The sequence below is a fragment of the Pteronotus mesoamericanus genome, unplaced genomic scaffold (assembly GCF_021234165.1).
Source record: "Pteronotus mesoamericanus isolate MK-2021 breed Mesoamerican mustached bat unplaced genomic scaffold, CSHL_Meso_final contig_42, whole genome shotgun sequence".
Lineage (NCBI taxonomy): Eukaryota > Metazoa > Chordata > Mammalia > Chiroptera > Mormoopidae > Pteronotus > Pteronotus mesoamericanus.
Window position 1 is genome coordinate 15,692,726 of NW_026555157.1, and position 25,890 is coordinate 15,718,615.

A 25,890-nucleotide genomic window follows, 5' to 3' on the forward strand; every position below is an offset into this window, starting at 1 on the left:
TTTCCAGTGATAGGTAAGAAGTACTATCAGAATGTGTTTACTTACATTGTTTTGAGAAAAGTCAGGAATATTTCTATATTTTCAAAAGATGTTTATAATTCCTTATTTTTAACTACCTTGGCATGAACTATCTTGGCATATCATTTCCCCACTTTTCTATTAATTTTATTTTCTTATTTATTCAGAGAAATACATTAAGTAGTAAGGAAATAAGTCTTACAGCTAAAATATGAAATACAAATAGTTTTCCTTGCGTCTCATGGACAAAACCAAAGGGGAAGGATTGAGGGAGGGAGTGGGGAGGGGGCAGGGGAAGGTGGTGGGGGGAAGGCAGAGACAAATATATTTGAAAAAATAAAGAAAATGAATTAAAAAAAACAGTTTCCTTTGCTTGTCATTTGCCTTTGACTGTGTATGGTCCATTTTGCAAATCAAATCTTTTTATGGTATCCTAGTCATTGATTTTTATTTTTTTTAAGGATTCTGGGTTTTGTATTATAGTTAGAAAGGTCTCCTCTTGCCCCAAAATTATTTTTTTAAATCTCCCATAGTTTCTCTTATTGCTATTAATAGTGTAATTTTTACATTTAAATACTTAGTTCAGCTGGAATTTATCCTGGAGCAGACAATGTTAGAATAGATTAAAAAAGCAAGATATAACTATATGATGTTTACAAGAAACACACTTTGAACACACTAACAAGCTGAAAGTGAAAGGATGGAAAACATGCATACATATAAGTATAATAAAGCTGCCATGGCTACACTACTATCAGACAAAGTAGCTTTAAAAGATGAAGGGTATTATCAAAGAAAAAGGCATTAAATTATAAAAGGGTCAATCAATCAAGAAGACAAAACAATTTTAAGTGTATATGTATCTAATAAACAAGTTCCCAAACATATAAAGCAAAATTTGATAGTATTAAAGAGAAATACAAAGAATTCCACAAGTATAGGTGGATACTTCAATACTCCTCTCTCAGAAATTAACAGAACAAATAAACAAAAAAATCAGTAAGAATGTGGTAGGTGTGAACAACAATATCAACTGTGATTTATAGAATTCTTCACCTAACAGCAGAAAAGTATATATTTTATTTAATTGCAGATGGAACACTCATGAAGTTAGACAATATCTGCTAGGCCATGTATTTTGAAGGATGAAATCATACAGAATATTCTTTGATCAAGTAGAATTAAATTAAAATCAATAACAAAAGATACCTACAAAAATTCCCAAATATTTGGGAAATTAAATAACATACGTAGTACCAAAGATTCCAAGGGTCGCAGAAGAATTCACAAGGTAAGTTAGAAAATACTTTGAACCAGACAATTAGAAAACAAAGCTATCAAAATTTGCGAAATGTTGCTAAATCTTTAGAGAATATGTATTGCTTTGACTGCTTGTATTAGAAAAGGTGTAAAATCAATGATTACAACTTCCGTTTGAAAACAAGACAGTGAAATACAAGGTAAGTACAGAGAGTTCATAATAAATCAAGAGCAGAAAGTAATGACAAAAGAGAACACTTAAAGGGCCAGATGTTCTAAGAAAATTAATAAAATCAATAAACTTTTTAAAAGATTGAGTAAGAAGGGAGGAAACATAAATTACCAAATTAGGAATGAAAGAAGATACATCATACAGATCTTACAGACATTAAAAGGATAATGAGAGGATGTTATAAACAATGTTATGCCAATAAATCTGACAATTTAGGTACATTAATAAATTTGGTCACAAATTACCAAAGTGACCCAGAAACATAACACTTTAATATTCTTATATCATTCAAGGACTGGAATTCATAAATCATGCACCCCCCACTCCCTCAACATACATACCAAATACTGACACAAATGAGTTCATTGGTATATTCTATCTAACAATTAAGGAAGAAATAATACCAATTTACACAAACCCAAAAATAAAAAATAAAGAAAAAAAAAGAATATACTCTCCATCTCATTTTATGAGGCCTCTATAACCCTGATACAAAATCTGATGACAACATTACAAGGAAGACAATAAAAAACCAAAAACGGGTGAAGTCAGCAGCATGTCAGCATGAAAGGATCTCCAGGTCTCTCCTCCAAGAGTTACAAGTGGAACCAGTACAAAAAGTCACCGCGTTTCAAGCCTTGCAGCACAGAACAAAGCATTCTGCAGGCACAGTGATTTGCCCACACTATCTCTGTGGCTCGCCTGATAGCTTAATCCTCAACAAGGTAAATGGAGAAAGGGCTAGAAAAATACTTTCCAGTCTAAGTGCTTTGTATTCATTGCAGCTAAACTCAGAATAAAGAACAGAACCACAGACATGGGAACGGCTTCTTGCCCAACCATTGCTCACTCATTGCCCACCCATTGCAGAATAGCCTGGTAGAGGGCACCTAGGTCAACTCAGAGCAGCCCTGCTAGCAGCTTCTGGCTATAGGAAGGCGGTGCCAGAAATATAAAGGAGACACAAAGACCGCCACTTTTAATACACAGGAATGGCACCCCAAGAATGAGGTGACCAGGTGGAAAGGTGATGCCCACTTCCTTGGGGAACAAGGAACCTTTCTCCAACGCGGAGATGGCACCTTTCTACAGAGATCCCAGAAGTCCCTGTAATATAAGAAAGAAAATAAAAACTTGCTCTTCAGCGCCACCTTCTGGAAAAATAAAAGAAATATCTCTACTTATCAACTTGCTTAACAATGAAGCGCCAACATTTTTTAAAAAGCAATTTTCATTCCCAGAAGTGCCCAGGCAGAGAAATAATCCATCAACATACTGAATAATGAAAATAACAAGGGAATTCAGAAATAAAATGAAAAACCTCCAGAAAACCGGCTTAAAGACATGGAAGAATGTAGCTTAAAGACATGGAAGAATGTAATTTAAATGACAGAGAATTCAAGATTTCAGTTCTGAAAAGTCTCAACAAGACACAAGAAAACTCAGGAAGTCAATTCAATAAACTTGGAAAAAGAAAATCAATGAACAAAAGGAGTACTTTAGCAAAGGGATCAAAACTATAACAAAGAATCAAACACAATTCTGGAGCTGAAGGACTCAATAAATGAAAATGAAGAACGAACTAGTGAGCTTAGGAAATAGAGCGGACCAGATGGAGAAAAGAATTAGTGACACAGGAGATATGAACCTAAAAATGACTTAGGTGGAAGGAGTGAAAAAAAGGAGAAAAAAATAACTCTATGAGAACTATCTGACTCCATTAGAAGGAACAATATCAGAATAACGGGTATACCAGAAGGAAAAGAGCAGGGAAAGGAGACAGAGAGCCTATTCAAACAAATAGTTGACGAGAACTTCCCAAAACCATGGGAAGAACTGGATCCTTGAAACCAATATGCTAATAGAACACCTACATTTTCAATCTAAAAAAGGCCTTCTTCCAGGCCCATTATATTAAAACTGTCAAAAATTAACAACAAAGAAGGAATGCTCAAGGTAGCCAGGGAAGAGAAGATGGTAACCTATAAAGGAAATCCCATAGACAATCATTGGATTTTTCAGCACAAATCCTACCAGCTAAGAAAGAGTTGAATCAAATATTCAATTATTGAAACAACGAAATCACCAGCCAAGAATACGATATCTAGCAAAGTTATCCTTTAGATATGAAGGAGAAATAAAGACTTTTCCCGACATATATAAGCTGGGTGAATTTACCACAAGACCTGCGTTATAGGAAATACTGAAGGGTGTTCTATCTGAAACAAAAAGACAAAAGAATACAAAACTATGAGCAAGATGACTACCAGACAGACAAAAGCAGGAAACTGCAACCCTTATTCCAAATAGATTAATAAACACTTAAATATAATATAAAGTTTAAAGGAGATAAAAAAACATCAAAAACAAAAAAGAGACAACAGTTACTGGAATTTGGAAATAAACTCATAGCATAAAAAGAGATAATTTGTGACAACAGAAACAGTAAAGGAATGAACTTATAGGTGAATGGAAATAAAATGCAACCTGAAAAAAAAGGACTACTATATATATGAAACTTTCTTTTGCATATGCTAATGGTAACCACACACATAGAAAAGTCTAAAACAGATACACAGCATCAAAAAAGAGGAAACGGAGGAAAAGTCATAGGATACCACCAAACTAAAATTATACACAAAAAACACAGGGGAAAGGAAACAATGGAGACACAGAGCTACCAGAAAACAAAAGCTAAAATGGATATAAGAAATCATCATGCATTAATGATCATCCTAAATGTAAATTGACTGAACTCACCATAAAAAGGCACAGAGTAGCTGTTCGGATCAAAGAGCAAAACCCAACTGTATGCTGCCTTCCAGAGACATGTGTCAGCTGCAAGGATGTGGAATCAAAGTGAAGGGGTCAGAAATGATACTCCAAGCAAATAGCATCCAGAGGAAAATGGGTGTAGCCATTCTTATATCTGACAAAATACATTTCAAGATAAAAAAAGTAACAAGAGGTAAAGATGGACATTTTATAATGATAAAGGGGATGATATATCAGGAGGACATATCATTTATTAATATATATGCACTCAACTTGGGAGCACTAAAATATATATGAAACAACAGATCAAAACTCCTGAAAAAGAACTAAGCATTGAGGGGATAGACAACCTACCAGATGCAGAGTTCAAAACACTGGTAATCAGGATGCTCACAAAATGGTTGAGTATGGTCCCAAAATAAAGGAAAAAGTGAAGCCCATGCAAAGTGAAATAAAGAAAAATATATGGGGGACCAAGAGTGAAGAGAAGGAAACCTGGACTCAAATCAACGATTCGGAGCAGAAGGAAAAGATAAACATTCAACCAGAGCCGAATGAAGGAATAAGAATTCAAAAAAATGAGGAGAGGTTTAGGAACCGCTGGGACTTTACACGTTCCAACAGCTGAATCATAGAGGTGCCAGAGGGAGAAGAGAAAGAGCAAGATACTGAAAACTTATCTGAACAAATAATGAAGGAGAATGTCCCCAATCTGGCAAAGGAAACAGACTTCCAGGAAGTCTGTGAAGCTCAGAGTCCCAAAGAAGTTGGACCCAAGGAAACACACACCAAGGCACATCATAATTACATTGCCCAAGATTAAAGATAAGGAAAAAAATCTTAAAAGCAGCAAGAAAAGAGGAGAGAGTTACCTACAAAGGAGTTCTCATAAGACTATGAGCTGATTTCTCCAAAGAAACCTTGCAGGCAAGAAGGGGCTGGAAAGAAGTATTCAAAGTCATGAAAGACAAGGACCTATATCCAAGATTACTCTATCCAGCAAAGCTATCATTTAGAATGGAAGGGCAGATAAAGTACTTCCCAGATAAGGTAAAATTAAAGGAGTTCATCATCACCAAACCCCTATTATATGAAATGTTAAAGCAACTTATCTAAGAAAAAGAAGATGATCAAAACTATGAACAGTAAAATGACAACAAACTCACAACTATCAACAATTGAACCTAAACAAAAACAAAAACAAAAACAAAAACAAACTAAGCAAACAACTAGGATAGGAACAGAATCACAGGAATGCAAATCACACTGAGGGTTATCAGTGGGGAGGGGGAGTGGGGAAAATGGGGGAAAAGGTACAGGGAATAAGAAGCATAAATGGAAGGCACAAAATAGACACGGGGAGGTTAAGAATTATAGGAAATGGAGAAGCCAAAGAACTTATATGTACAACCCATGGTCATGAACTAAGTTGGGTGGGGAATGCTGGTGGGAGGGGAATGTAGGGAGGAGGGGAATAGAGGGGAGAAAAAAATGGAACAAGTGTAATAGCATAATCAATAAAATATACTTAAAAAAAGAGGAAAAGCTAAAATGAAAGAAACTTTTATCAACCATTGGAGAAGATATGTAGCTAGTGAAACTCTTAATACATTGCTGTTGAAATGCAAATTAATATAACCTCTTTGAAAAATAATCTGGCAATTTTTTAAAATATTATCCATACATCTACCCTATGTTTCAGCAATATCATTCCTAGGATGCTATTTTATACAAGAGAAATGAAAACACCTGACTACAAAAAGCCTTTTACAAAAATGTTCAAAGCAGGTTTATTCATAATAGCCCTAAACTAGAAACAGCTCCGATGTCAATAAATAGGAGATTAGATAACTTTTGGTATACTCATATATTACAAGGCAATAAAAACGAGTGAACAAGTGATACACAAAACATCATGAGTGACTCTCAAAAACATTATGCTGAATGAAAAAAACCCTATGCACAAAAATGTATGTACTTTCCCCTCCATTCATATGAAATTGAGAAAAGACAAAGATAATCTGATAATAAAAATCAGATTATTAGTTCCTTTGACAGGGGTGGGAGGTTTTGAATGGAGACGGCCTTGGGAGAACTTTTGAGATAATGCAGTGTTCTGTTTCTTGAGAGGGAGTGTAGTTACATGAGTGTATGCATTTGTCAAAATTACTGAACTACAGCTTAAGTCTGAGCATTTCACTATGTACAACTTATACTTCAATTTTAAAAAGAAACTTCATATATTCTTCAGCCACGCACCAGTACATAAAGCTATATAGACAAAGCTTCACTTGAAAAAACCAAGGTCCCATTACATTTGAAGCAAATTTTGTAGGAATGATTTTATTTTATTGATCAAACATAACAATGTTTTTGAGGAGAGTGGAAAGAGTAATGCAAAGGGAATACACAATTAAAAAAGCATTTTTTATCCCAACAGATAAAAGCACATATAAAGTAAGGCTGGAAAATTATCCACCCAAAATATTTGAATAAGCTTGAGGTTATCTGATAAAAATACTAAAGATATTGTGATTAAACCACAAAAATTGTTAGAAAGCCCTGTACTACTTCTGTTTCATTTCTACACAAATCCATACTTCTTTTAAACCATCATGCTCTTCTGAAAGTTCTAGCACAAAGACTACCTAAAATCTTTTTTCAGTCATGTGTAAAGGCAGAAATGCAGCATTCCACAATACATACTGGAACACTGTTTGCAGTATGGGGAAAAAAACACTATCCATCGATAGGTAAATAAAAGATATGCAATCTGACTTAAAAGAATTTCCATCATGTAGTATTATTTGAGAATAGCAAGATGCAGAACTGGCAGTGCTCACAGACCCACACCTATATAGAGCAGGGCAAAAGTAGGTTTACAGTTGTTCATATGGAAAATAATGCAATAATTAATAATAATATATAAGAATAAACTCTGTGTTTTGCATACTCACTACTGTAAATCTGCTCTGCCTCACCCTGTATATACTTTTGGTGCCTGTGTGTGTGTATAATATAGAGAGTAGTTGTAGATATAGATATGGCGTATATAAAGGTATGAAAAAAATACCAAATTGTTACTACTGGTATCTTGAAAAAATGTTAAGAGTGTTCCCACAATAAATAGGCAAGAAATGCTGTGATTACATATACATACATACATAAACACATGAAAAGATGGTAATCAAAATCATTTTAATGAGTGTTGAAGTATATGGATTTTTACTTTCTTCCTTATTTTTGTTTCTATCTGCATGTTTTGCTATTAACACATATTATTTATGTAATCAGAAAAAAAGGGCATTTTTATATTGGGAGAAATACACATCATAGACCTGAAAAATACTGCAAAAAAATCTTTGTAATTTAAAAAAATATATGGTCCTTTAGGTAAGAATATTATGAGTTATGCATAATGGTTTAAAATTTTAAATAAGAGGTAATTGTATAGTGCAAGCACTACTTTTTGCCAACACCAAAGAACAAAACATTCTATGTTAACAGACCTCAAAGCCCAGGTATCATAGACTGACACACACACACACATACCTGGATGATTCAGAAGAATATCAAGTTCTTCTTTGGCCACAACCATTCTTAATCTATCACTACTATCAATGACAAAAATAATGGCCTGTCCATCTCTGTATAATATAAAGAATGACAAAAATTAAAAATAAATTTACACATTTTCCCATGTTTACTATCCACTTGTATGTCCTAACCTGTGCATTATCTCTTCATATCCTATGTCTATTTATCATTATAGGCTTTGGTGCTGTTTCTTATTAGTTCACATGAGTGACTAATGTATAACCATTAGTGATATTTCATGTAAAATAATTCTATTTCACTCAGCTGATAATATGATGAAATTTAATGACTTGTTATTTAATAATTTTTAAGAATTACAAGTAAAATCATATCCTATTTCAAACATAATAATCACTATTTTTTGTGTAAATCAATGTTGATGTTATGTGTATTCACATGTGAATATCTACATCTATACAAATGGAATGCTCCTGTTGTACATATACACTGCTTTTCTGGCATGCACATACATTTCATTGATCTTATTTGCAGTATAGTTTGAACAACTTCTAGTCCTTCTCAAATAATTTTTACCATAATCATAGTGAGACATATATTTTACATTAATATTCAACAGACACATACGTACATCAATACTTACAAATAGCTTTTATTTTATTCTATTTTTTTTTTAAGCTGACATCTAACCACTGAACTAGTTTAAGGATTCACTTACAGATCATAGTGGCACTTCAGAAATCACTGATTCCCTCTGCATGCTTTCTTGTACTAGTTATAAAGTATTTCACTGCATGAGTGTGTCATCAAATAGTGTGTCAAATTTTTATTATTGGACTTATTGGTTATTTCCAATTTTCATTATTATGAAAAACTTTTAAGATAAAAATCCTCCTAAATACATTTTTAAAATTTCTTGAAACTTTAAAGATCCATCCTTAGGAATAAAATTTCTAGGAATATATATATACATATAAAATTTAAAGTTTTAGATAAACAGTGATAAGTTGTCCTGTAGAAATGCTGTGTCCATTTATACCACTACCAGTATTTTTCCTACCAACTTGTGGCATGGCTCTTATCTTTTTTTTCAATCTTTGTCATTGTAACAGTTTTATTATTTTACTTTATATTTCATTAATTGCTAGTGAAGTTCAAAATCTTTTCATATATTTATTGGACATTTATACTTTTTCTGTGAATTACTTATTCCAATCATAAATTAAGATTTTAAAGTTCAATGTCATCAGTAACAACATAAATATTAAAAAACCCAACTTTTTAATATCACTTTCTACTATCACTTAAAAAAGTAAATGCAGATTATCACAGTCATAGACTACTAATGGATACAGAAACTGGTGCAACTGGAAATATCTATCAAGAGCTTTAAAAATGTTCGATCACATAAACTGTGACAAAGATTTATGCAGCAAGATGTTAAGTGAAGAATTGTTGATAATCTTCAAAAACTGAGAATAGCCTTCATATACAAATAGAGAAATAATTGAACAAATTTTGGCATAGGCATATGAAAAAAATATTAGGCAGACATTAGAGTTATAATCTTTATATATTTTTTCCTGATTTTCCCTTATCATAGAGTGTTAACTGAAAGAGCAGGATAAAAACACTATGTATGTCATATAATTTAGAAGGCTCCTTTCTCAATTATGTAGAGTGTACATTACATATTCCGAAAAACAATTTTTTTAATCTTCAGTCTAATAGATTAAAATGCACTTCTTTAATAATCAGACAAGTAGAGATACAAGAAATAAATTTACAGTAGACTCCTCAATAGGAACCATATTACCATTCAACTTACAATTTATCTATAATATTCCTGAATCCAATAGCTTCTTCCAAAAATTTTTGGAAGAAAAATAAATTAAAATCAGAAAAAAAGCTTCCTTGTTTTCAAGTACTATTTTCTATGTATTTTTGCTCTCTGTAATTAAAGTAAGCTACTTTTAAAAAAGTAGCTAAAGTAAGTACAAATTTTTTTAAAAGAAATTTTACCACCAAATTTGAGAAGATATTTAAAAAATTCTATACTGAAAATGCTGGTTTTTCTAAAAAAAAAAAAAAGACAAAGAAAAATAAAGCAACTCACATTTCTCCAGGAAATTTAATGCATGATACCACAACATGCCACTTTTCCTTTTCCAAACTGACCCTCAGATCTGAAGCATTCTTTTCTCTCTACCTCAGAGGTCCTCTGGATCAATATACAACTTAAATAGATCTTCAATCTATTAAAGTACCCATTGGAAAGAATATCTGAAATTAATGTTCTTTGTTCCTATCTGAGAAACACAATGTTCATTCCCATATTAGCAGAAAAATATTACCCAAAATCAAAATTTGATCTGGCAGTAATCACATAGCATTTTAAGGCTAGAGTTCATAATGACAAAGAGGCATTTAGTCAAGGTGCATTGTTTGTAAGTTTCAGATTCTAAAAGTGAGTTACACTGCCTTTGAATGAAGGAGTATCCTAGTTATATTAAAAGTTAATGAATTCATTTTAACACCTAATGCAAACCTTGAGAGGTTATAACACATCTGGATCCTAGTAACTTGACAGCTGTTAATCTAATGTGATTAGTGAGTGCTTGACTCACCTAGCCTAAAAAATACCTTTAGAAAAGCTTATTGAATAAGAGGATGAACTGTTAGAGTACTGTTATTTTAACTCAATTTATTCAATAAATTGAATTTATTGTTACTAACCTATATGCCCAGCATCATACTTGGACTTGAAGAAATCATCTGAATGAAAAATAATCTCCGCTCTTGAGGAGGAGTTCACAATCCCATTAGGGAGGCAGCTATGGTACATGACTTTAAGATATAGTGAGTATGATTACAGAGATGTGAAAGTACTATGTGAACACTGCGACAGAATAACTGGGCAAAACAGTGAAATTTCACAGAGGAAGTGACTTTTCAGCTAGTCCTTAAAGAATGAATATATTAACCTTAAACAGCAAAGAGGGAGGGTAGAAGAGGGTGTTAAAAACAGAGAACAGCACATGCAGAGGTCCAAGGTTATGAAAGATTTCATGCATATGAGAAATAATGTGAAGTATGACTGTATTTTTAAAAAATTAGGGCATGTGCTTAAATTACATCAAAAATAAATATTGCAACCCAGCCCATGTGATCACTTGGATTTCCAATCATTGTTTGTTATTACGATATGCCCATCTAGTTAACCAACATTCATAAACAGACTTACTTATAATAGTGTTCCCAGAGATTTCTATATCTTCCTTGACCTGACATGTCAAACACTGTAAAAGACAAACTAAAAAAAAAATAAATAAAAAAAAACCCATGACTATATCATAAGCTACTAACTTTGAAGTATAACTTTCACTTAAACTTTTAAATTGTTTTCAATCAAACACACCACCCTGGAATATAGAATATTCAACTGAGGCCAACTTTCAAGTACAAATGCCATAAAATAAATTAAAATAAATTTGTGGACTAGAAGATTTTATAATGAATAACATTAAAAAAAAAAAGATGTTCTTTGCTAGTGAGATTTTCAGCATTTGTCTAAAGTCTAAATTATAAATTCTGAAAAATAAACCGGAGGTAGTGGTACAAATATTTTAACACCTATGGACTTCATAGGGGTTATGAAAAACAAAATGCTTTTTCTTATAGTAGGAGAAATACTAGGTAGATCTAATATTATCATTTTGTGCCCACAACTTCTTAGTCACCAGTATAATGAAGTGAAAATTACCTGGATGATTTGAATTTCTCTACGTTGAATCCTATTGTTGGAACTATATCTTGAGATTGAGCCTTTGAGAGAACAGACAAAATTTAAAAATTAGCAACTATCAGACTTCTGGTCAAGACAGTGTGCAGGTAAACACAGTTTGCCTCCTCGCCCAACCAACTCAAAATTACAACTAAACTACAGAATAACTATCACTCAGAACCATCAGAAATTGAGTTGAATGGAAGTCTGCCAACTACAGAACTAAAGAAACTGCATCCATCCAGATTGGCAGGAGGGACACAGACATGGAACAGGCTGGTCCCACATACATGTGTGGTGATAAAAATACAGGAAGGATATCTCTGGAGCGAGGAGTCCCAGCCCTATACCAGGGACCCCAACCCAAGATTCCAGGGCCCGAAGATAAGCCCCCATAGCTTCTGGCTGTAAAAAACAGCAGGGTTTGAGTTGGTGAAAGGAACTACTGGAGTCCCAAGTACTTCCTCTTAAAGGGCTTGCACATGGACTTACTCAGATTTACTCTCTCTGAGCTCAAGCATGGGAACGCCACTGTTTGAAAGGCACCAGTGGCATACAGGGAGGAACTGAAGTGCCTGACATCAGGGCAATGTGGGGGACAGCTTTCACCCAGACAGAAAGTTCAGCAGAGGCCATTTTTCCTTTTCTGAGGCCTCCCCTCACAGAGCCACATAGCTGGCAGGAGGGAGCCATATCTGAGACTCTATCAATAGAGCTCACACGGTTTGCTCCACCCCGGGGAATCCTGGAGGCTCTGATCCAACCTCTGACCCACCCATTTTATGGCCTACCCAAGCAGTTAACAGTGGTTTTTCCATGTCAATCACTGGTCTCAAATCAGGCTTTACATCTTCCTAAATCCTTTCAAACAAGCACAATAAGCCTCAGTGAGCCCCCAGCACCAGTACCTCTGGCTAAGTGGCTGCCAGACCTGGCACTAGCAGCAACCAGGTTTGGCTTCGCCTGGTAACCTCCAATCCCAGCACAAGTAGCAGCCATCTACAGATCGCTTTGTAGCTCATGCTGGGTGGCCTGGGGTAGAACACAGGTGCTTGGCATGCACCACCAGGAAACTCCTGAGCCTGTGCTCTCAGTGGACAGCTACAGACCATGTTGAAGCGCTACCACCCTGCCCCTGCACAGCTGATCCTCCACGGAGGGCAGAGGCTGATGGTCAGCAGTCACTAGCCAATACCTGCAGCTGACAAGCCTGGGTAAATACCTCCCATTGACCTGCCAACAGTAATCAAGGCTCAACTACAAGAGGAGGGTGTACTCAGCCAACACGAAGGGCGTACCTTGAATACCCAGGTTGGGTGATAGGGGAGGCTGTGCCACTGGTCCCTACAGGACACCTACTACATTAGGCCACACTACCAAGATATGGAGTCAAAGCAGCTCTAGCTAATACATAGAAACAAACACAGGAGACAAAGGAGACAAAGAAACATGGCTCAAATGAAAGAGCATATCAAAACTCCAGAAAAAGAGCTAAACAAAATGGAGATAAGCAATCTATCAGGTGCAGAGTCCACAACACTGGTTATAAGGGTGCTCAAGGAACTTAGTGAGGACCTCAAAAGCATAAAAAAGATCGAGTCAGAAACTGAGGATACACTAATTGAAATAAAGAACCGTTTTCAGGGAAACAACAGTAGAATGGATGAAATGGTTAATGAAAGCAGTAACATCGAACATAAGGAAGCAAAAAACAACCAATCAGAACAACAAGAAGAAAAAAAGAATTAAAAAAACAAGGATAGTATAAGGAGCCTCTGGGACAACTTCAAGCATTCCAACATTCACATCACGGGGATGCCAGAAGGAGAACAGAAAGAGCAGGAAATTGGAAATCAATTCAACAAAATAATGAAAGAAACCTTCCTTAATTTGGTGAAGGAAATAGACATGCAATTCCAGGAAGAACAGAGAGTCCCAAACAAGATGGATGCAAAGAGGCTTACTCCAAGACACATTATAATTAAAATGCCAAAGGTTGAAGATAAAGATAGAATCTTAAAAGCAGCAAGAGAAAAGAAGTTACCTACAGGGGAGTTTCCATAAGACTCTCAGCTGATTTCTCAAAGGGAACTTTGCAGGCTAGAAGGGATTGGCAAGAAATATTCAAAGTCAAGAAAAGCCTTTGCCTATAGCCAAGATTGCTCTACGCAGCAAAGCTATCATTTAAAATTGAAGGGCATATAAAGAGCTTCCCAGACAAGAATAACTAAAGGAGTTCATCCTCACCAAACCATTATTATATGAAATGTTACAGGGACTTATTTAAGGAAAAGATCAAAACTATGAACAATAACATGACAACAAACACATACCTATTGATAATTGAATCTAAAAAAACAAACTAAGCAAACAAGAACAGAGACAAAATCATGTATATGTAGAGCATTTTGATGGTTGCCAGATGGAGAGTGGGTAGGTGAATGGGTAAAGAGTTAGGGGGATTAAGAAGTATAAGTTGGTAGTTATAGAATAGCCCTGGGGATATAAAGCACAGTACAGGAAATGGAGTAGCCAAGAAATTATACACATGACCCATGGAAATGAACTAAGGGGTGGGGACTGCCTGAGGGAATGTGGGGGCTTGATGGGGGGAGTGAAGGGGGAAAAATTGGAACTGTAACAGCAAAATTAATAAAATATAACTTAAAAGAAAAATATGCAATTATCAAAGATGCCATTTTCCTCATGTTAAAAAAAAATCCAGATTTTCCAAGTCTAAAATCTGTTACTAAGGAGATGGCAGGACTAGACAAAATAATAATTTTTGCAACAGGATCACTGGGGGGGTAAATTTATGGAAGTTTAAGGTTTACTAATTATGAATTTGTATAACTTACATATTAATTCACATTTTGTGTGGCTTGCTGCAAGTTAACATGGACTCAAAGTAGTTTGATAAACCATCCTGAGTTCACATGTGGGACTTTTTAATCTTTCAACACATACTTATTGAGTTTATATGTGCTATGGGGACTGTCGTCATTCCTGGATGGTGAATCTATATAGTTCCTGTCCCATGGAGCTTACAATCTAGAGGACATAAACAGTAATAAACAACTAAGTTATATACAATAACACAATCTGAGGCAGTGACAAGTGCAATGAAAGGTGATTGGGGTTGGGGGGTAACAGGGCAGAGGGTTGTTACGGGCATGGAAAAAGGGTGCTCGGGCAAAGCTTCTCTGAGGAGGTGACATCTGAACAAGGAGTAAATATCAAGAAGAGGAAAAGCTATGACAAGGTCTTTGCAAAGAACTTTCCAGTGCAATAACCCTAGAGAGGAAGAAACTTACTACTTGGTAAAGTAGAAGGCCTGTATGTCCAAAGTGTATGTCCAAAGTGAGTGTAAAGGCAGAGAGCCATAGGCAACAAAGTAAGGGAGGAAGGGCCTTGAAGGCCACAGTCGGGAATTCCTTGTGAAGAAATTGCAAGTAAGCAAGAGTACAGGAGGAGACTTGTGGACAAGTCCCACAGGCTGGTAACATGCCTTATACTGACAACTTAGCAAGGGATCTCCTAACATTTCCACCATCAAAACTGTTTCTACTTTTTGAATAAAAATCAACCACTTTCTGATTAAGATGTCTGGGAGTTATAGATTCCTTTCCATTTTATGTTCTCTATATAATTCTCTAAGCTTTATTGGTTCCACCTTACTAACTTACGTCAGGTCCTTATCATTTCTTGCTTTGAGTTTCAACAGCCTCATAAATGACTCCTAATTGTTAATATGCTACCTTAAAGAAGTTACTTAATTTCTCTAAGACTTAGTTTTCTCTAATTTAATTTAAAATATATTATGATCCTTAACTCATAAAGTTATAAGCAAATTAAATGGGTTAATGGATGCAAAATACTCAGCACAGTGTTTGGCCCATAGTAAATACTCAATGAATGTTTGCTATTATTATAATTACTCTCACTGATTTTATTCTTGTCCCCAATTTTCTCCACATTCCCATGAATGTAACTTTAAAAAAATCCTCCTTCAGTTCATCTTGTTGTTTTTATGCCATAACAGGAGTAAAGGGAAGTTATTGCCTCACATCATTATGTTCACTTTACTAGTCTGTTTCTGGAAATTTAAAGTTAAAATGGAAAGACAGAAATTGAAAAGTCACTGGAGCTTGATCACTTTAATGTTAATGTGCTAGTGAAAAGGCATGCTCAGAGCTGCCTTGGTTTTGCCTTTCAGAAGTTTGTTTATTCAGCTTTTTCTTCAATCTTATGAAGTGCCCCATATTCTTCCAAAAATATCTTTCTTTTTGTTGATGTTAGAATTTATTTCCTGCTGCTCAGATTCCTGCTTTATACCTTAGGGTTCCTTCATTGCACAAGAAACTTTGGAATAAAGAGTCTCCTAATTTCCAAAATACCCCACTGTTTTGATTTTAAAGGTTTTCATGTGCCAATTTTATGATACAATGATCAGCTTTTATTAGGGAAAAAACATACCAATAGTAAAAAGGTAAGGAAGTTAAAGATTTAAGAAATCTCTGAGAGTATTAGCCTTGTCTTCACTGAATTGTAAAACATTCAAATAGCCTCTCTTAAACTGACCAGCTTCTTCACAAGCTCTTGTTGCCAGAGAAGCTCCCTTTAACTTGCTGTTTTACTTAATGGGATAAAATTAATGAATTTTCTTTTTTTCCTCTGACTGCTCAAGTTTTAATGGAAGATAATTAAACTACACATTAAGAAGGACAGAATAAGATATGTGAGCTGGTGCTTCCACATTCAACGGATATTACTCTTCTTCTGCTCTATCAAGGAACAAACGCATTTTGGTCATTCTCTAAATTGGAAAGGGAGCGGTACAAACTAAACAAAGAGTATAGGAATTATTATTACCTAAGTGGGATAGACCACTTAAGACTGAGACAGCCCAGGGATAGACCAACATCAAGAAGAAAACAAGATTTCTGAGAGAGACCCTGTTTGGTTAGTTTCATTAAGTCTAGTAAAAATGGTATCTTTGGTGCCATCAATCATTAGTGCCTGCCCAAAAACGAAAATAGAATAAAAAATCAGCTATCAGTCCATTTGTGCAAAAATATATTTTAAGTACCAAGCAATATTCTTGGTATTTGGGATTCAGTGTTGAACAACGTAAGATCCATGCTCTTACAAAATTTAAATTTAAATTTATGAAGGAAAATTGAATAAACAAGTTACCAACCAAATTATGCAAGATCATTTCAGATTATTTTAAATGCTAAGAATATAAAACTGTATGAAAGCATTTCTGTTGAGAAGTGGGAGAAAAAATGCGCATTTTAAAAGAAAGATATTTCAGCCCTGGCTGGCTTGGCTCAGTGGATTGAGTGCTGGTCTGCAAACCAAAGGGTCACTGGTTCCATTACCAGTCAGGCCACATGCCTGCGTTATGGGCCAGGTCCCCAGTTGGGGGTGTATGAGAGGCAACCACACATTGATGCTTCTCTCCCTCTCTTTCTCCTTTCCCCTCTCTCTAAAAATAAATAAATAAAAATCTTAAAAAATAAAAAGTGTTTATACAGTGCATCTCTAAGAAAAAGACAGCTGACACCAGATTCTTGAGAAGAGTAATCAGGCTAAAATGTGCCCCTTCTCTCCCTGTTCATCAGTTTAGAAAACATCAGCAACCTCAATATATAAACAATAAATAAACATTAGGTCAGCTTAATATTAAAAACGAGTATGGGTCCAGTAAGTATTATCTAGAAACTGATTTTATCTACAAAAAAAAAAAATGGGGCTACTTTACTATAAAATGAGATTTGCAGTACTTTTTTCCACAGCATTTCTGATATAGCATTGTCGATTTCTACAGTTCACTAAATTTATTAAAAATAATGTTTCTAATACTAAACTCACAAGAGGCTCTTTGGTTCAAAGGTAGGGAGGAAGCAAATGTTGTATCTATACCTGTGTGACAGAAGTTTTGGGGTCTTGGAGAAGTCCATTTCAAGTGGCCTATTGGTTATTGCCACCAAGTTTCTTTTGCGTTTTTTTTTTTTTAAGCAAAGCAATTTAGTCTGTTCTCAGGACTAGAGGTCAATTGCTGTGAGGGGAAAGACAGTTGCTACTTTCATAATTCACCAGCAATAACAGAAATGCAGAGATGTTGAAAAGCAATATAAGATTAATTAAAAAGCCTTAGTTTTTTGCTATGAACACAGATTTTCTTGAGGGCTCTCCCTAAATTGGTGTATGAGGCAGGGTCAATAGTTCTTCTGCAAGACCAGTCTGAAATGGGAATATCAGAATCTTTCAAGATGATGGACTGAACACATGCTGCTTCCTTCCTCTTTTGCCCCAAATCTCTAGACATGACAGAAGAAATTATGAAAAGAAAATCATAACTAAGTTAAAAAAGAGCAAGTGTCTTCAAAGGACCAAACACTGTTTAGGGAGAAAGCTGTTTCCATCCATATCAACGACTATTCCTATGGTAATATCATGTCTTGGGATAAAAATCACTATACTGTTGGGGAAGATAAAGGAAGAGACTATAATTTCTATTTTGTTCTTTGAAAGTTATTTCTCCCAATTTGAGTATAGTAGGCAGTGGGAGGGGGTGGTCCATTTGAGGGCTATAAACTGTGGCTCTGGTTTCAATTTTGTATTTATTTGTGACTATTTTTACCAAAAAAAAATTAATTACTTTTGAGGTCAGTTGAGTAGGGTTCTATGTTTTTTACCATACAATCATTGTTCTCTAAATTCAATTATGGACCCCATTCAATTAGATAGGATGCTGTATCTTTCACATAAGGACCAACAAAGAAATTTCTTGTAATCACCTAGGTCAGAAGACAGACTTCTATGTGTGCTGGCTTTTTAACCTGTTCTTTTCCTTATTGGGGAAGAATCTCTTTTTCCCTGTTTTCATACAGAGAAAGCTCCATTAGAATGATATTCCTAGTTTCTCTATTTCCCTTTTCTCTCTTCTCCCAATTTATTCCTTTCCCTGGGGGAAAAATAAATGACTTCTCTGCATAGTTTGTACAATGGAACTGAATATACTTGGTTATGCCTGTTTGTCTCTCTGTCTCTCTCTCATTTGAGAGCCACATGCCAATCATAAGCATGCATTCTCATAATTTCTTAGCTAAACAATAAACCTAGAATAGCTGGATCTTTCCAAGGAGGAAACCTTGAAATTTTGACTAAAGAGAGTTTTAGCAAGACAGACCTAAACTCTGCCCTCCAAAATCAACCTTTTCAATGAAGTTGGTATTTTTGATCTCTGCCTGACTTCAGCATATGTATCTCAACTGATTCCCAACTCAGCTAGGAGCCCTCTTAAAACACCTATATTACCCCCAAAATCCATTTTCAGCGTCTTATCCAGCTACTTCTAACTAATTCCCACCTGAAAACATACTGGTATTTAGTTGTTTTTAAATGGCAAACTTGTCTCTGTAGAAGAAGAGAAATAATGGTACTTTCTTAATTCAGAAGTAATTTCCAACTAAACAGAAGTAAAACTGAAGCTGTTGCAAAAGAAAATGGAACAGTGAATCATTCTGCCCAACCTGAAGCACTGTTTGGAGGTGACAAAGTCTACCTTTAATCACCATATTTAGGAGCAACATTTCCCACTCTCCACTCAGTCCTGGTGTATACCAGCTTCCTTATGTTTGCCCTATCTGTGCAGTCCATATTACCTTTTTACTCAATATTTTTCATTGATTAATGATTTTTACCTAAATAAATGTATTTATAACTGTAAATGGTAGCTGTATACCCAATATACATTTTCCCCTTCTTCCATACTTACAGGACCCCTATAATTTTTGAAAGGAGTAATATGTCCTGCTTCAAAGATCCAACCTTATTTACAGACGGGGTAGCCAGTGAGATGTAAGTAAGAGTCATTAGTTGGAGCTTCTGGTAAGCTCTTCAGCGAAGGCTTATTTAGGAAGAAGGCCTATTCTTTTGCCCAGTTCTTTCCTCCACCTTGTGACTTAGAATATAGATATGATAGTTAACCAAGGTGACCATGTGGAGATCTTGAGGATGGAAACAAGGCACTGAAAATAGCGCAGCAGAAAAAGATGGAAGATACCTGAATCTCTTGTGACCATGTAGCTACCTACCATACCTGCTCGGGAATACCTTCTCTACATTATTTAGGTGATAGAAAAAGAAGCTTCTGCTTTATTTAGTCCACTGTTATGTGGGTTTCCTTTATATGTAGCAGAACCTAGCTTTAACTTATGTGTCATGTGTTGAATGTGCTAGCTTTATATATTGTATTTCTTTAGTTATTAAAATAATATGCTTATATACTTATTACTAAATGACTTAAAGGTCATCTTGCTTACTACTACTGATATGCATACTACAGTCTTGGGAAACTGTCTAGTTACTCATGGGACCTATAAAAATGATTCACCTTTCCCTTTGTTTTGCTCTTCTTGTAAAGAGAGAGCCAAAAAGAAGGCAATGCTACCTGAAAGTAAACTTGGCAAATTTGTCAAGATCTTTTGAGAAAAAAAGACATTTGGAAAATATTCCAGTTTAAGTAATCAAGATTTACCTATATATCTGCAAAAAATATACTACAAGTTATGGCTGACTGATACTTATTACTTTAAGCTACTATAATGTTAATAGGATTTCATAACATGATTACACAAGTTATAATAGGAAACAAAATAAGTTTGCATATTAATTTTCTCTAGCAGAAAATACATAAAGCATTTAACAAAGATACTTACATTTGAGGGTTTAAGTTTGTTAATGATTGTTGTTTTGCCACTATTATCCAGTCCAAGGCACAAAACATGAACCTCCTTCTTCTTCAGGCCAAGCAACCCTGAAAGTCTGTCTAGCAATCCCATAATGTGATTCAAATATTTACAAACTAGCTGCAAGTCAGAAAAAAAAAAAAAGGTATATTACTCACAGGCACATTAAGTATGGAAAATATGAGCATGTATCTAAAAACATTCAATATTATAAAGACAAAATGATTTGAAAACCATGTCAAAGTAGCTTTGCATTTAGTAAACAGATTATAAACTGATTACCAGAAAGGAGCCTTAACTGAAATGCAGATTGGCAGCTTATAACCCCTGGCAACACAGAATAATGCCTTTGAAATAACTGTACATTTCTCATTGTAATTTTATAACATTTAAGAAGAAAATGCGGTATCTATCATTTTTGATACACGAAAATGTCTAGCCTTTTCTGGAAAGCTGGAACAACAGGCAATGGGGTTTCTGTGGAGCCTAAGGCCCAATCTTCCAAAGCAGAAGGCAGACCAGAAAAACAGATTCTGGCTAGATCTGGCTAGATCTAAGCCACAGGCTAAATCTTTTCCTGAAGTCAGCAAGAATATGAAGTAATAAATACTAAATTCACTGTTTTTGTTTGTTTGCTCGATTATGTACAATTTAGGCTGCATCAGGAGAAACAGAATTCTAATATATTTATCTTAATTTTCCCTTAGTCCTTACATATGTTTATATTAAGTCATTACAAATTCATTTAGAAAGAAGTTTATGTATAATATATACACACATGTGTACATACACGATTTTATCAAACCTTAATAAAAATGTTTTTTTAACTGTAATTTACCTGAATTACAGCCTGTTAAATATTACTTTAAGAGAACTTTAGTTAGTATACCAGTAAAGAATAAAAAAGTAAATACTGATCTTAGATTTTAACCTAGTTTTCTTAAATACTGTTAAAGTTTCTTTCTTTAACTCATCCCTGAAGTGCTCATTTGTTTATCAATTCTTCCTCTGGAAAAAAAAAAATCCTACCAATGCAAACTTAAAAAATTCCATTAGAAATTCAAACAGAAGTATTTTTAAGTCAAATAAAATGGGTGATGACATTCTGCTTACTACGTGATAACCTATTCATATCTTTCTATGGTACTGTCAAATTTAGATGTCAGATTTCCAAATGAAACTTCCCAAAGGTGTTCCCTTTGAGTCTGTCACTTACCAAAAAGATCATTATGTGGTGGGAGAAGAAAACTCTCACCTGTTGTAGGGACTTCTACAGCAGTAACTATAATATACCCATGTTCCAAATATCTCCTATTACTCTTGTCATTTACAATATTCTCTAAATATTAATCTCATTTATTTGTTTTATTCTCACCTCTGTCTAAGGTTCCAAAAGCCTGTCATCTTACAGCTCCTTCAGTATTTTTTAATCCCATACCATCTCAGACAAGGCCATACCTTGAAGGATGTGAGGCTGCAGCAACTTAAATGATAAAAGGCTTCCAAGACAGCTGCATTTGAAATGAGGCTGCATCATCAGCTTTGCTTAGGACCCTTGGGGGATCATTATAGGTAGAAGTTTCAAAACTGAATTCTAATAATGAGCAGGGCAATAAAGGTGCAGTGACCCATCCAAGCATGAGGCCCTAAGACAGAGCCACAGCTGTCTTACCCAAGGAATGGGGTTGATGTCAGGTACTCCATTTGCCCCACTTGAATCAATTTTTCTCCTTGTGTTGGAGGGTCAAATTTCATTCAGTTAATTCCTTTATATCTCAGTTTAAGGATAAGCATTTGTAGAATCTACTTTAAGCTAGCTTTCTGATATCATAAAACAGTTCAGAGACAATTTTAATTTAAAATAAATTTACTATAATTGTTGTTTATTGTACTAAACTCACTGATATAAAGACATATAGTTTTCCATTTTCCATACAATTTTGAATAGATTAAAAAAAATAACCATTCCTCACATCATTCCCCCATGGGCATGTACTATAAAGCATTGATTGTCAAAAGCTTGATATTCTGTGAATATTCATTTTTCACAGAAACTTGGATTGTGATTTTTCATCCCTTTTTCATGGATTATCAAATGCTCAGTGCTTGTGACATTCAATTTAACAGAACAGCCATTGTTCTAAAAGATGTAGTTGCATTTATTGAAGTTTCTTTATAAACTATCATATGCTTCTATTTCTTAGTAAATATACATTTCTATAAATTTATTTTTGCATGCATGAAAGAAGGTAAAAAAGATATTTCAAGCTATTCAACATTTATTTATCATGCCCTAACTGCACAGTGGAAACAAATTAAAGTTTCCTGCAGCTCCTTACTCCTTCAGTCATCATTCTCAACTCTGGCTGCACACTGGGATCAACTGCTGGATCAGTATTTCTGAAGATGGGATCAGGGCATCTGTACTTTAAAAAGCTACACAGTTTCCAATATATAGTGGCTATTGAGAACTAGTGGCTTTCAGAATAAATTCCAAGCTTTCATGCATAGCTTTTAAGGTTGTTCATAGTTTGGCTCCAATCTACCTTTCCAGTTCTGTATTTTATTGTTTTCCTCTTTCTGCACACCAGTTAATCAAATTCTCTTCACTATTGTCCAAGAAACTGCTTTCTAAAGAATTACTTGTTGCCAGAAAAGTCCTGAAGAATCAGGATTTTATCCATAGTTAAGAACGTGGAAAATAAGCTGCTGTGATAGTGGCTGGCAAAGAAAACACCAGGAGTTTACTCTGCAAACTTTAAAAATGTTGTGTAGAGTGAATTATAGCACACTGTAACTACGCCAAATAAACATTTTTGTTCGACTTTCAGTGTTTGATTACGAAGTTTCAATTACACTTCCCCCACACCAAATAAAAACGCCAAAATTGTGTAGTGTCAAAATCAAATAAAGATTTGCCCAAAACCAGTTCAATTAGTTTTCTGGGATCCCTAGTACTCACTGCATAAATTTACTCCTTTTCGACTTCTCACAAATTAAAATAATTACACATAGCTAAAAACATGGGAAAGAGCAACCCTGAAACTGACGGGGACAGGAGCGGGGGCGTGGGGGAAGGTAAGGGGGCCCCACACGCTACAAAAATTGTAGGTGGGGAACTACCTGGTCTTTGAGGTTAGTCCGGCAGGCCCAGGAGCTGGTGAGGGGCAGGAACGGACACACTCGCTTCCAACCGCTTCTGGATGGGAATCTGCCGTGGGCGTCTCTCAGCTTTTTCCTCTCTACCCCTCCATAAGAAGGATGCCTAGTCCTGACCAAAGCCACCACCTCCACAAGTTGGGTGAACTGTAGCCTGTGTGTAGCGGAGCGTCAGTCAAAGGGCAGGCAACTAGGCGCTTGGCGTTCCCCTGGCAACCAAAGGTTCTTCCGGTCCCGAAGCCACCCTTCCCCCGAGGCCATAGCGCCTCAGCCGCACTCCTATTGCTTGTCGGAATGTAGAGCTCCTGAAAATGTCACACAAAGGAGTAGGAACGAAGGTGGCACGTTGGCTGGGTGGGCGCACCCTTCCTGCACGGAGTTGTTCGGTCCCGGTGCAGCGTGATGGGAGTTGTAGGCGCGCGCACAGGCTGCTGGGAGGCGTTTGGCTTAACACGCTTGCCTAGGGCGTTTCTCTCCTTCCTGGTCTCTGCCAGCCTCTTCGGCATATTGGCCTCCAGGGGCGGTTTCTCAGGGTGGCACCCGGAACACGGAGGAATCTCTGCGGTTTTGCCTGATACTGGGACGGCGTGGTGGCGACAACGGCAGTACACGATGGTACAGACTGGGACAAGATGTATGCCGGAGTAGCCCCGGTGGCCGTCATACCGACCCTTTTTCTGGGGCCCTGAAGGCCTCAAACCCTGGAGTCCGGGCGAAGTAATGCTTGAGGGAGAGGAGATCAACTCAAAGGCGTTTTTGTTTTTGTTTTTGTTTTTGTTTTTCCCCCTTAGGAGTAGTACAGTATGCCTGTATTCTAGCTTCTCAGCCTTGTCACCCGCAGAGATTTCCACGAGTCAAAATCTGTGAGGGGATTACAGTCCCCAGAATCAACCCGGCTGGTGGTCAAAAAAAAATTAATAGCCTCTTGAAACATGGATTTTGTAGTAACACATGATCCTATAATTGAAAATATTTTGACATACGGTTTTACACATTTTTGTTACTGCGCTTTCCAATGTTGAGACTATAGATCCAATATTTTAAAGACCTACGATTTTTTTTTGATTAACCTTTCAATCTTCCTGTGTCCACCAACGCTGGCCCCCCCTTCCCGCGCCATGAATGGTGTTCCTCAAAGAATTTTCATTTCTTCTTTTCCTTGTTAACATAGGTATGGGATTTATCCCCTCTCCAACTACATAGTGTTGTTTACTACCCTACCTATTCTTTGACCTAGTAATTAATTTGGCCTATTAAATCGTGGGTGGAAAAAAAGACTAGAAGGAATTTTACACAAGTAATGATGTGTTTCTGGTTCTTGGTCTATCAGTAGAGGAGCAGATAAAAAAAAAAGCTGTGGTACATGTACACAATGAAATACTATCGTGGAATTGGGAGAAAATAAAAAGGAAATCTTACCTGTTGCCACAGGGTGGATGGAGTAGGGGATTATTGTGCTAAGTAAAATAAGCCAGTCAGAGGAAGACAAATACCATATGATGTCACTTAAATGAGGAATCTAATGAACAAAATAGAAACAGAGGCATGGTCACATGGAACAGACTGACAACTGTCAGAAGGGAATGGGGAGTGGGGCACTGGATGAAGGAAGGAGAAGGGATGAGCCAGGGAACACACATGCATATCCCAGAGACTCAGACAACAGCGTGGTGATGGCAGAGGGAAGGGGGAGGCGGGACCTGGGTGGAGGCTGGCAAATGGGGGGAAAAATGGGGACAGCTGTAATTGTAGAAACAATAAAAATTTAAAAAGTAATGATTAGGGAGGGGTAAATTGTATGTGTATGATTATAGGGTGTTTTTTCATCTGTTACTTTTCCAAAATTTCAAATGTGGTTATTTTTACAATTAAAAAAATGTGTTCTTTATTTCCACTTGCCTCTTATTGATAGTTTCTTTGTCCTTTTTCATGCTGATATAATTTGCAGTAAGTTCCTTGTAGTTTCCCTGTAGTTTTTGGTAATTCTCTGTGCTCACTGAACTCATTGAGCTTCCTTAGAACTGTTGGTTTGAACTCAGTATATGATAGTTTACTTCCCTCTATTTTATTTAATTCTCTTTTTGGGGATTCCTCCTTTCTCTTTGATTAGGGGGTGTTTCTTTGTCTTCCTATTATTTGTGAGACTCTTTTTTTAACTTCTGCTTCTTAAATTGATCTGGTTTGACTTGCTTACTTTGTGGTGTGAACCAAAACACCAATTCAAAAGAACCTATGCACCCAATGTTCATAGCAGCCCAATTTACAATAGCCAAGTGCTGGAAGCAACCTAAGTGCCCATCAGTCAATGAGTGGATGAAAAAACTATGGTACATTTATACAACAGAATT

General features: G+C 35.8%; 1 protein-coding gene across 1 annotated transcript in view; it reads right to left on the reverse strand.

Annotated features, from left to right (window-relative positions):
- Positions 1-23,932, reverse strand: part of ARL6 (ADP ribosylation factor like GTPase 6) — a 36,235-nt gene extending 12,303 nt beyond the window's left edge. Inside the window, exons 1-5 of the mRNA XM_054577404.1 lie at positions 23,507-23,932; positions 20,354-20,503; positions 11,604-11,665; positions 11,085-11,153; positions 7,838-7,932 (exon numbers count right to left, since the gene is read on the reverse strand). Coding sequence (XP_054433379.1) covers positions 7,838-7,932; positions 11,085-11,153; positions 11,604-11,665; positions 20,354-20,476 — 349 coding nt within the window. The 5' untranslated portion in view covers positions 20,477-20,503; positions 23,507-23,932. The remainder of the gene's footprint in view (positions 1-7,837; positions 7,933-11,084; positions 11,154-11,603; positions 11,666-20,353; positions 20,504-23,506) is intronic.
- Positions 23,933-25,890: the final 1,958 nt, after the last annotated feature.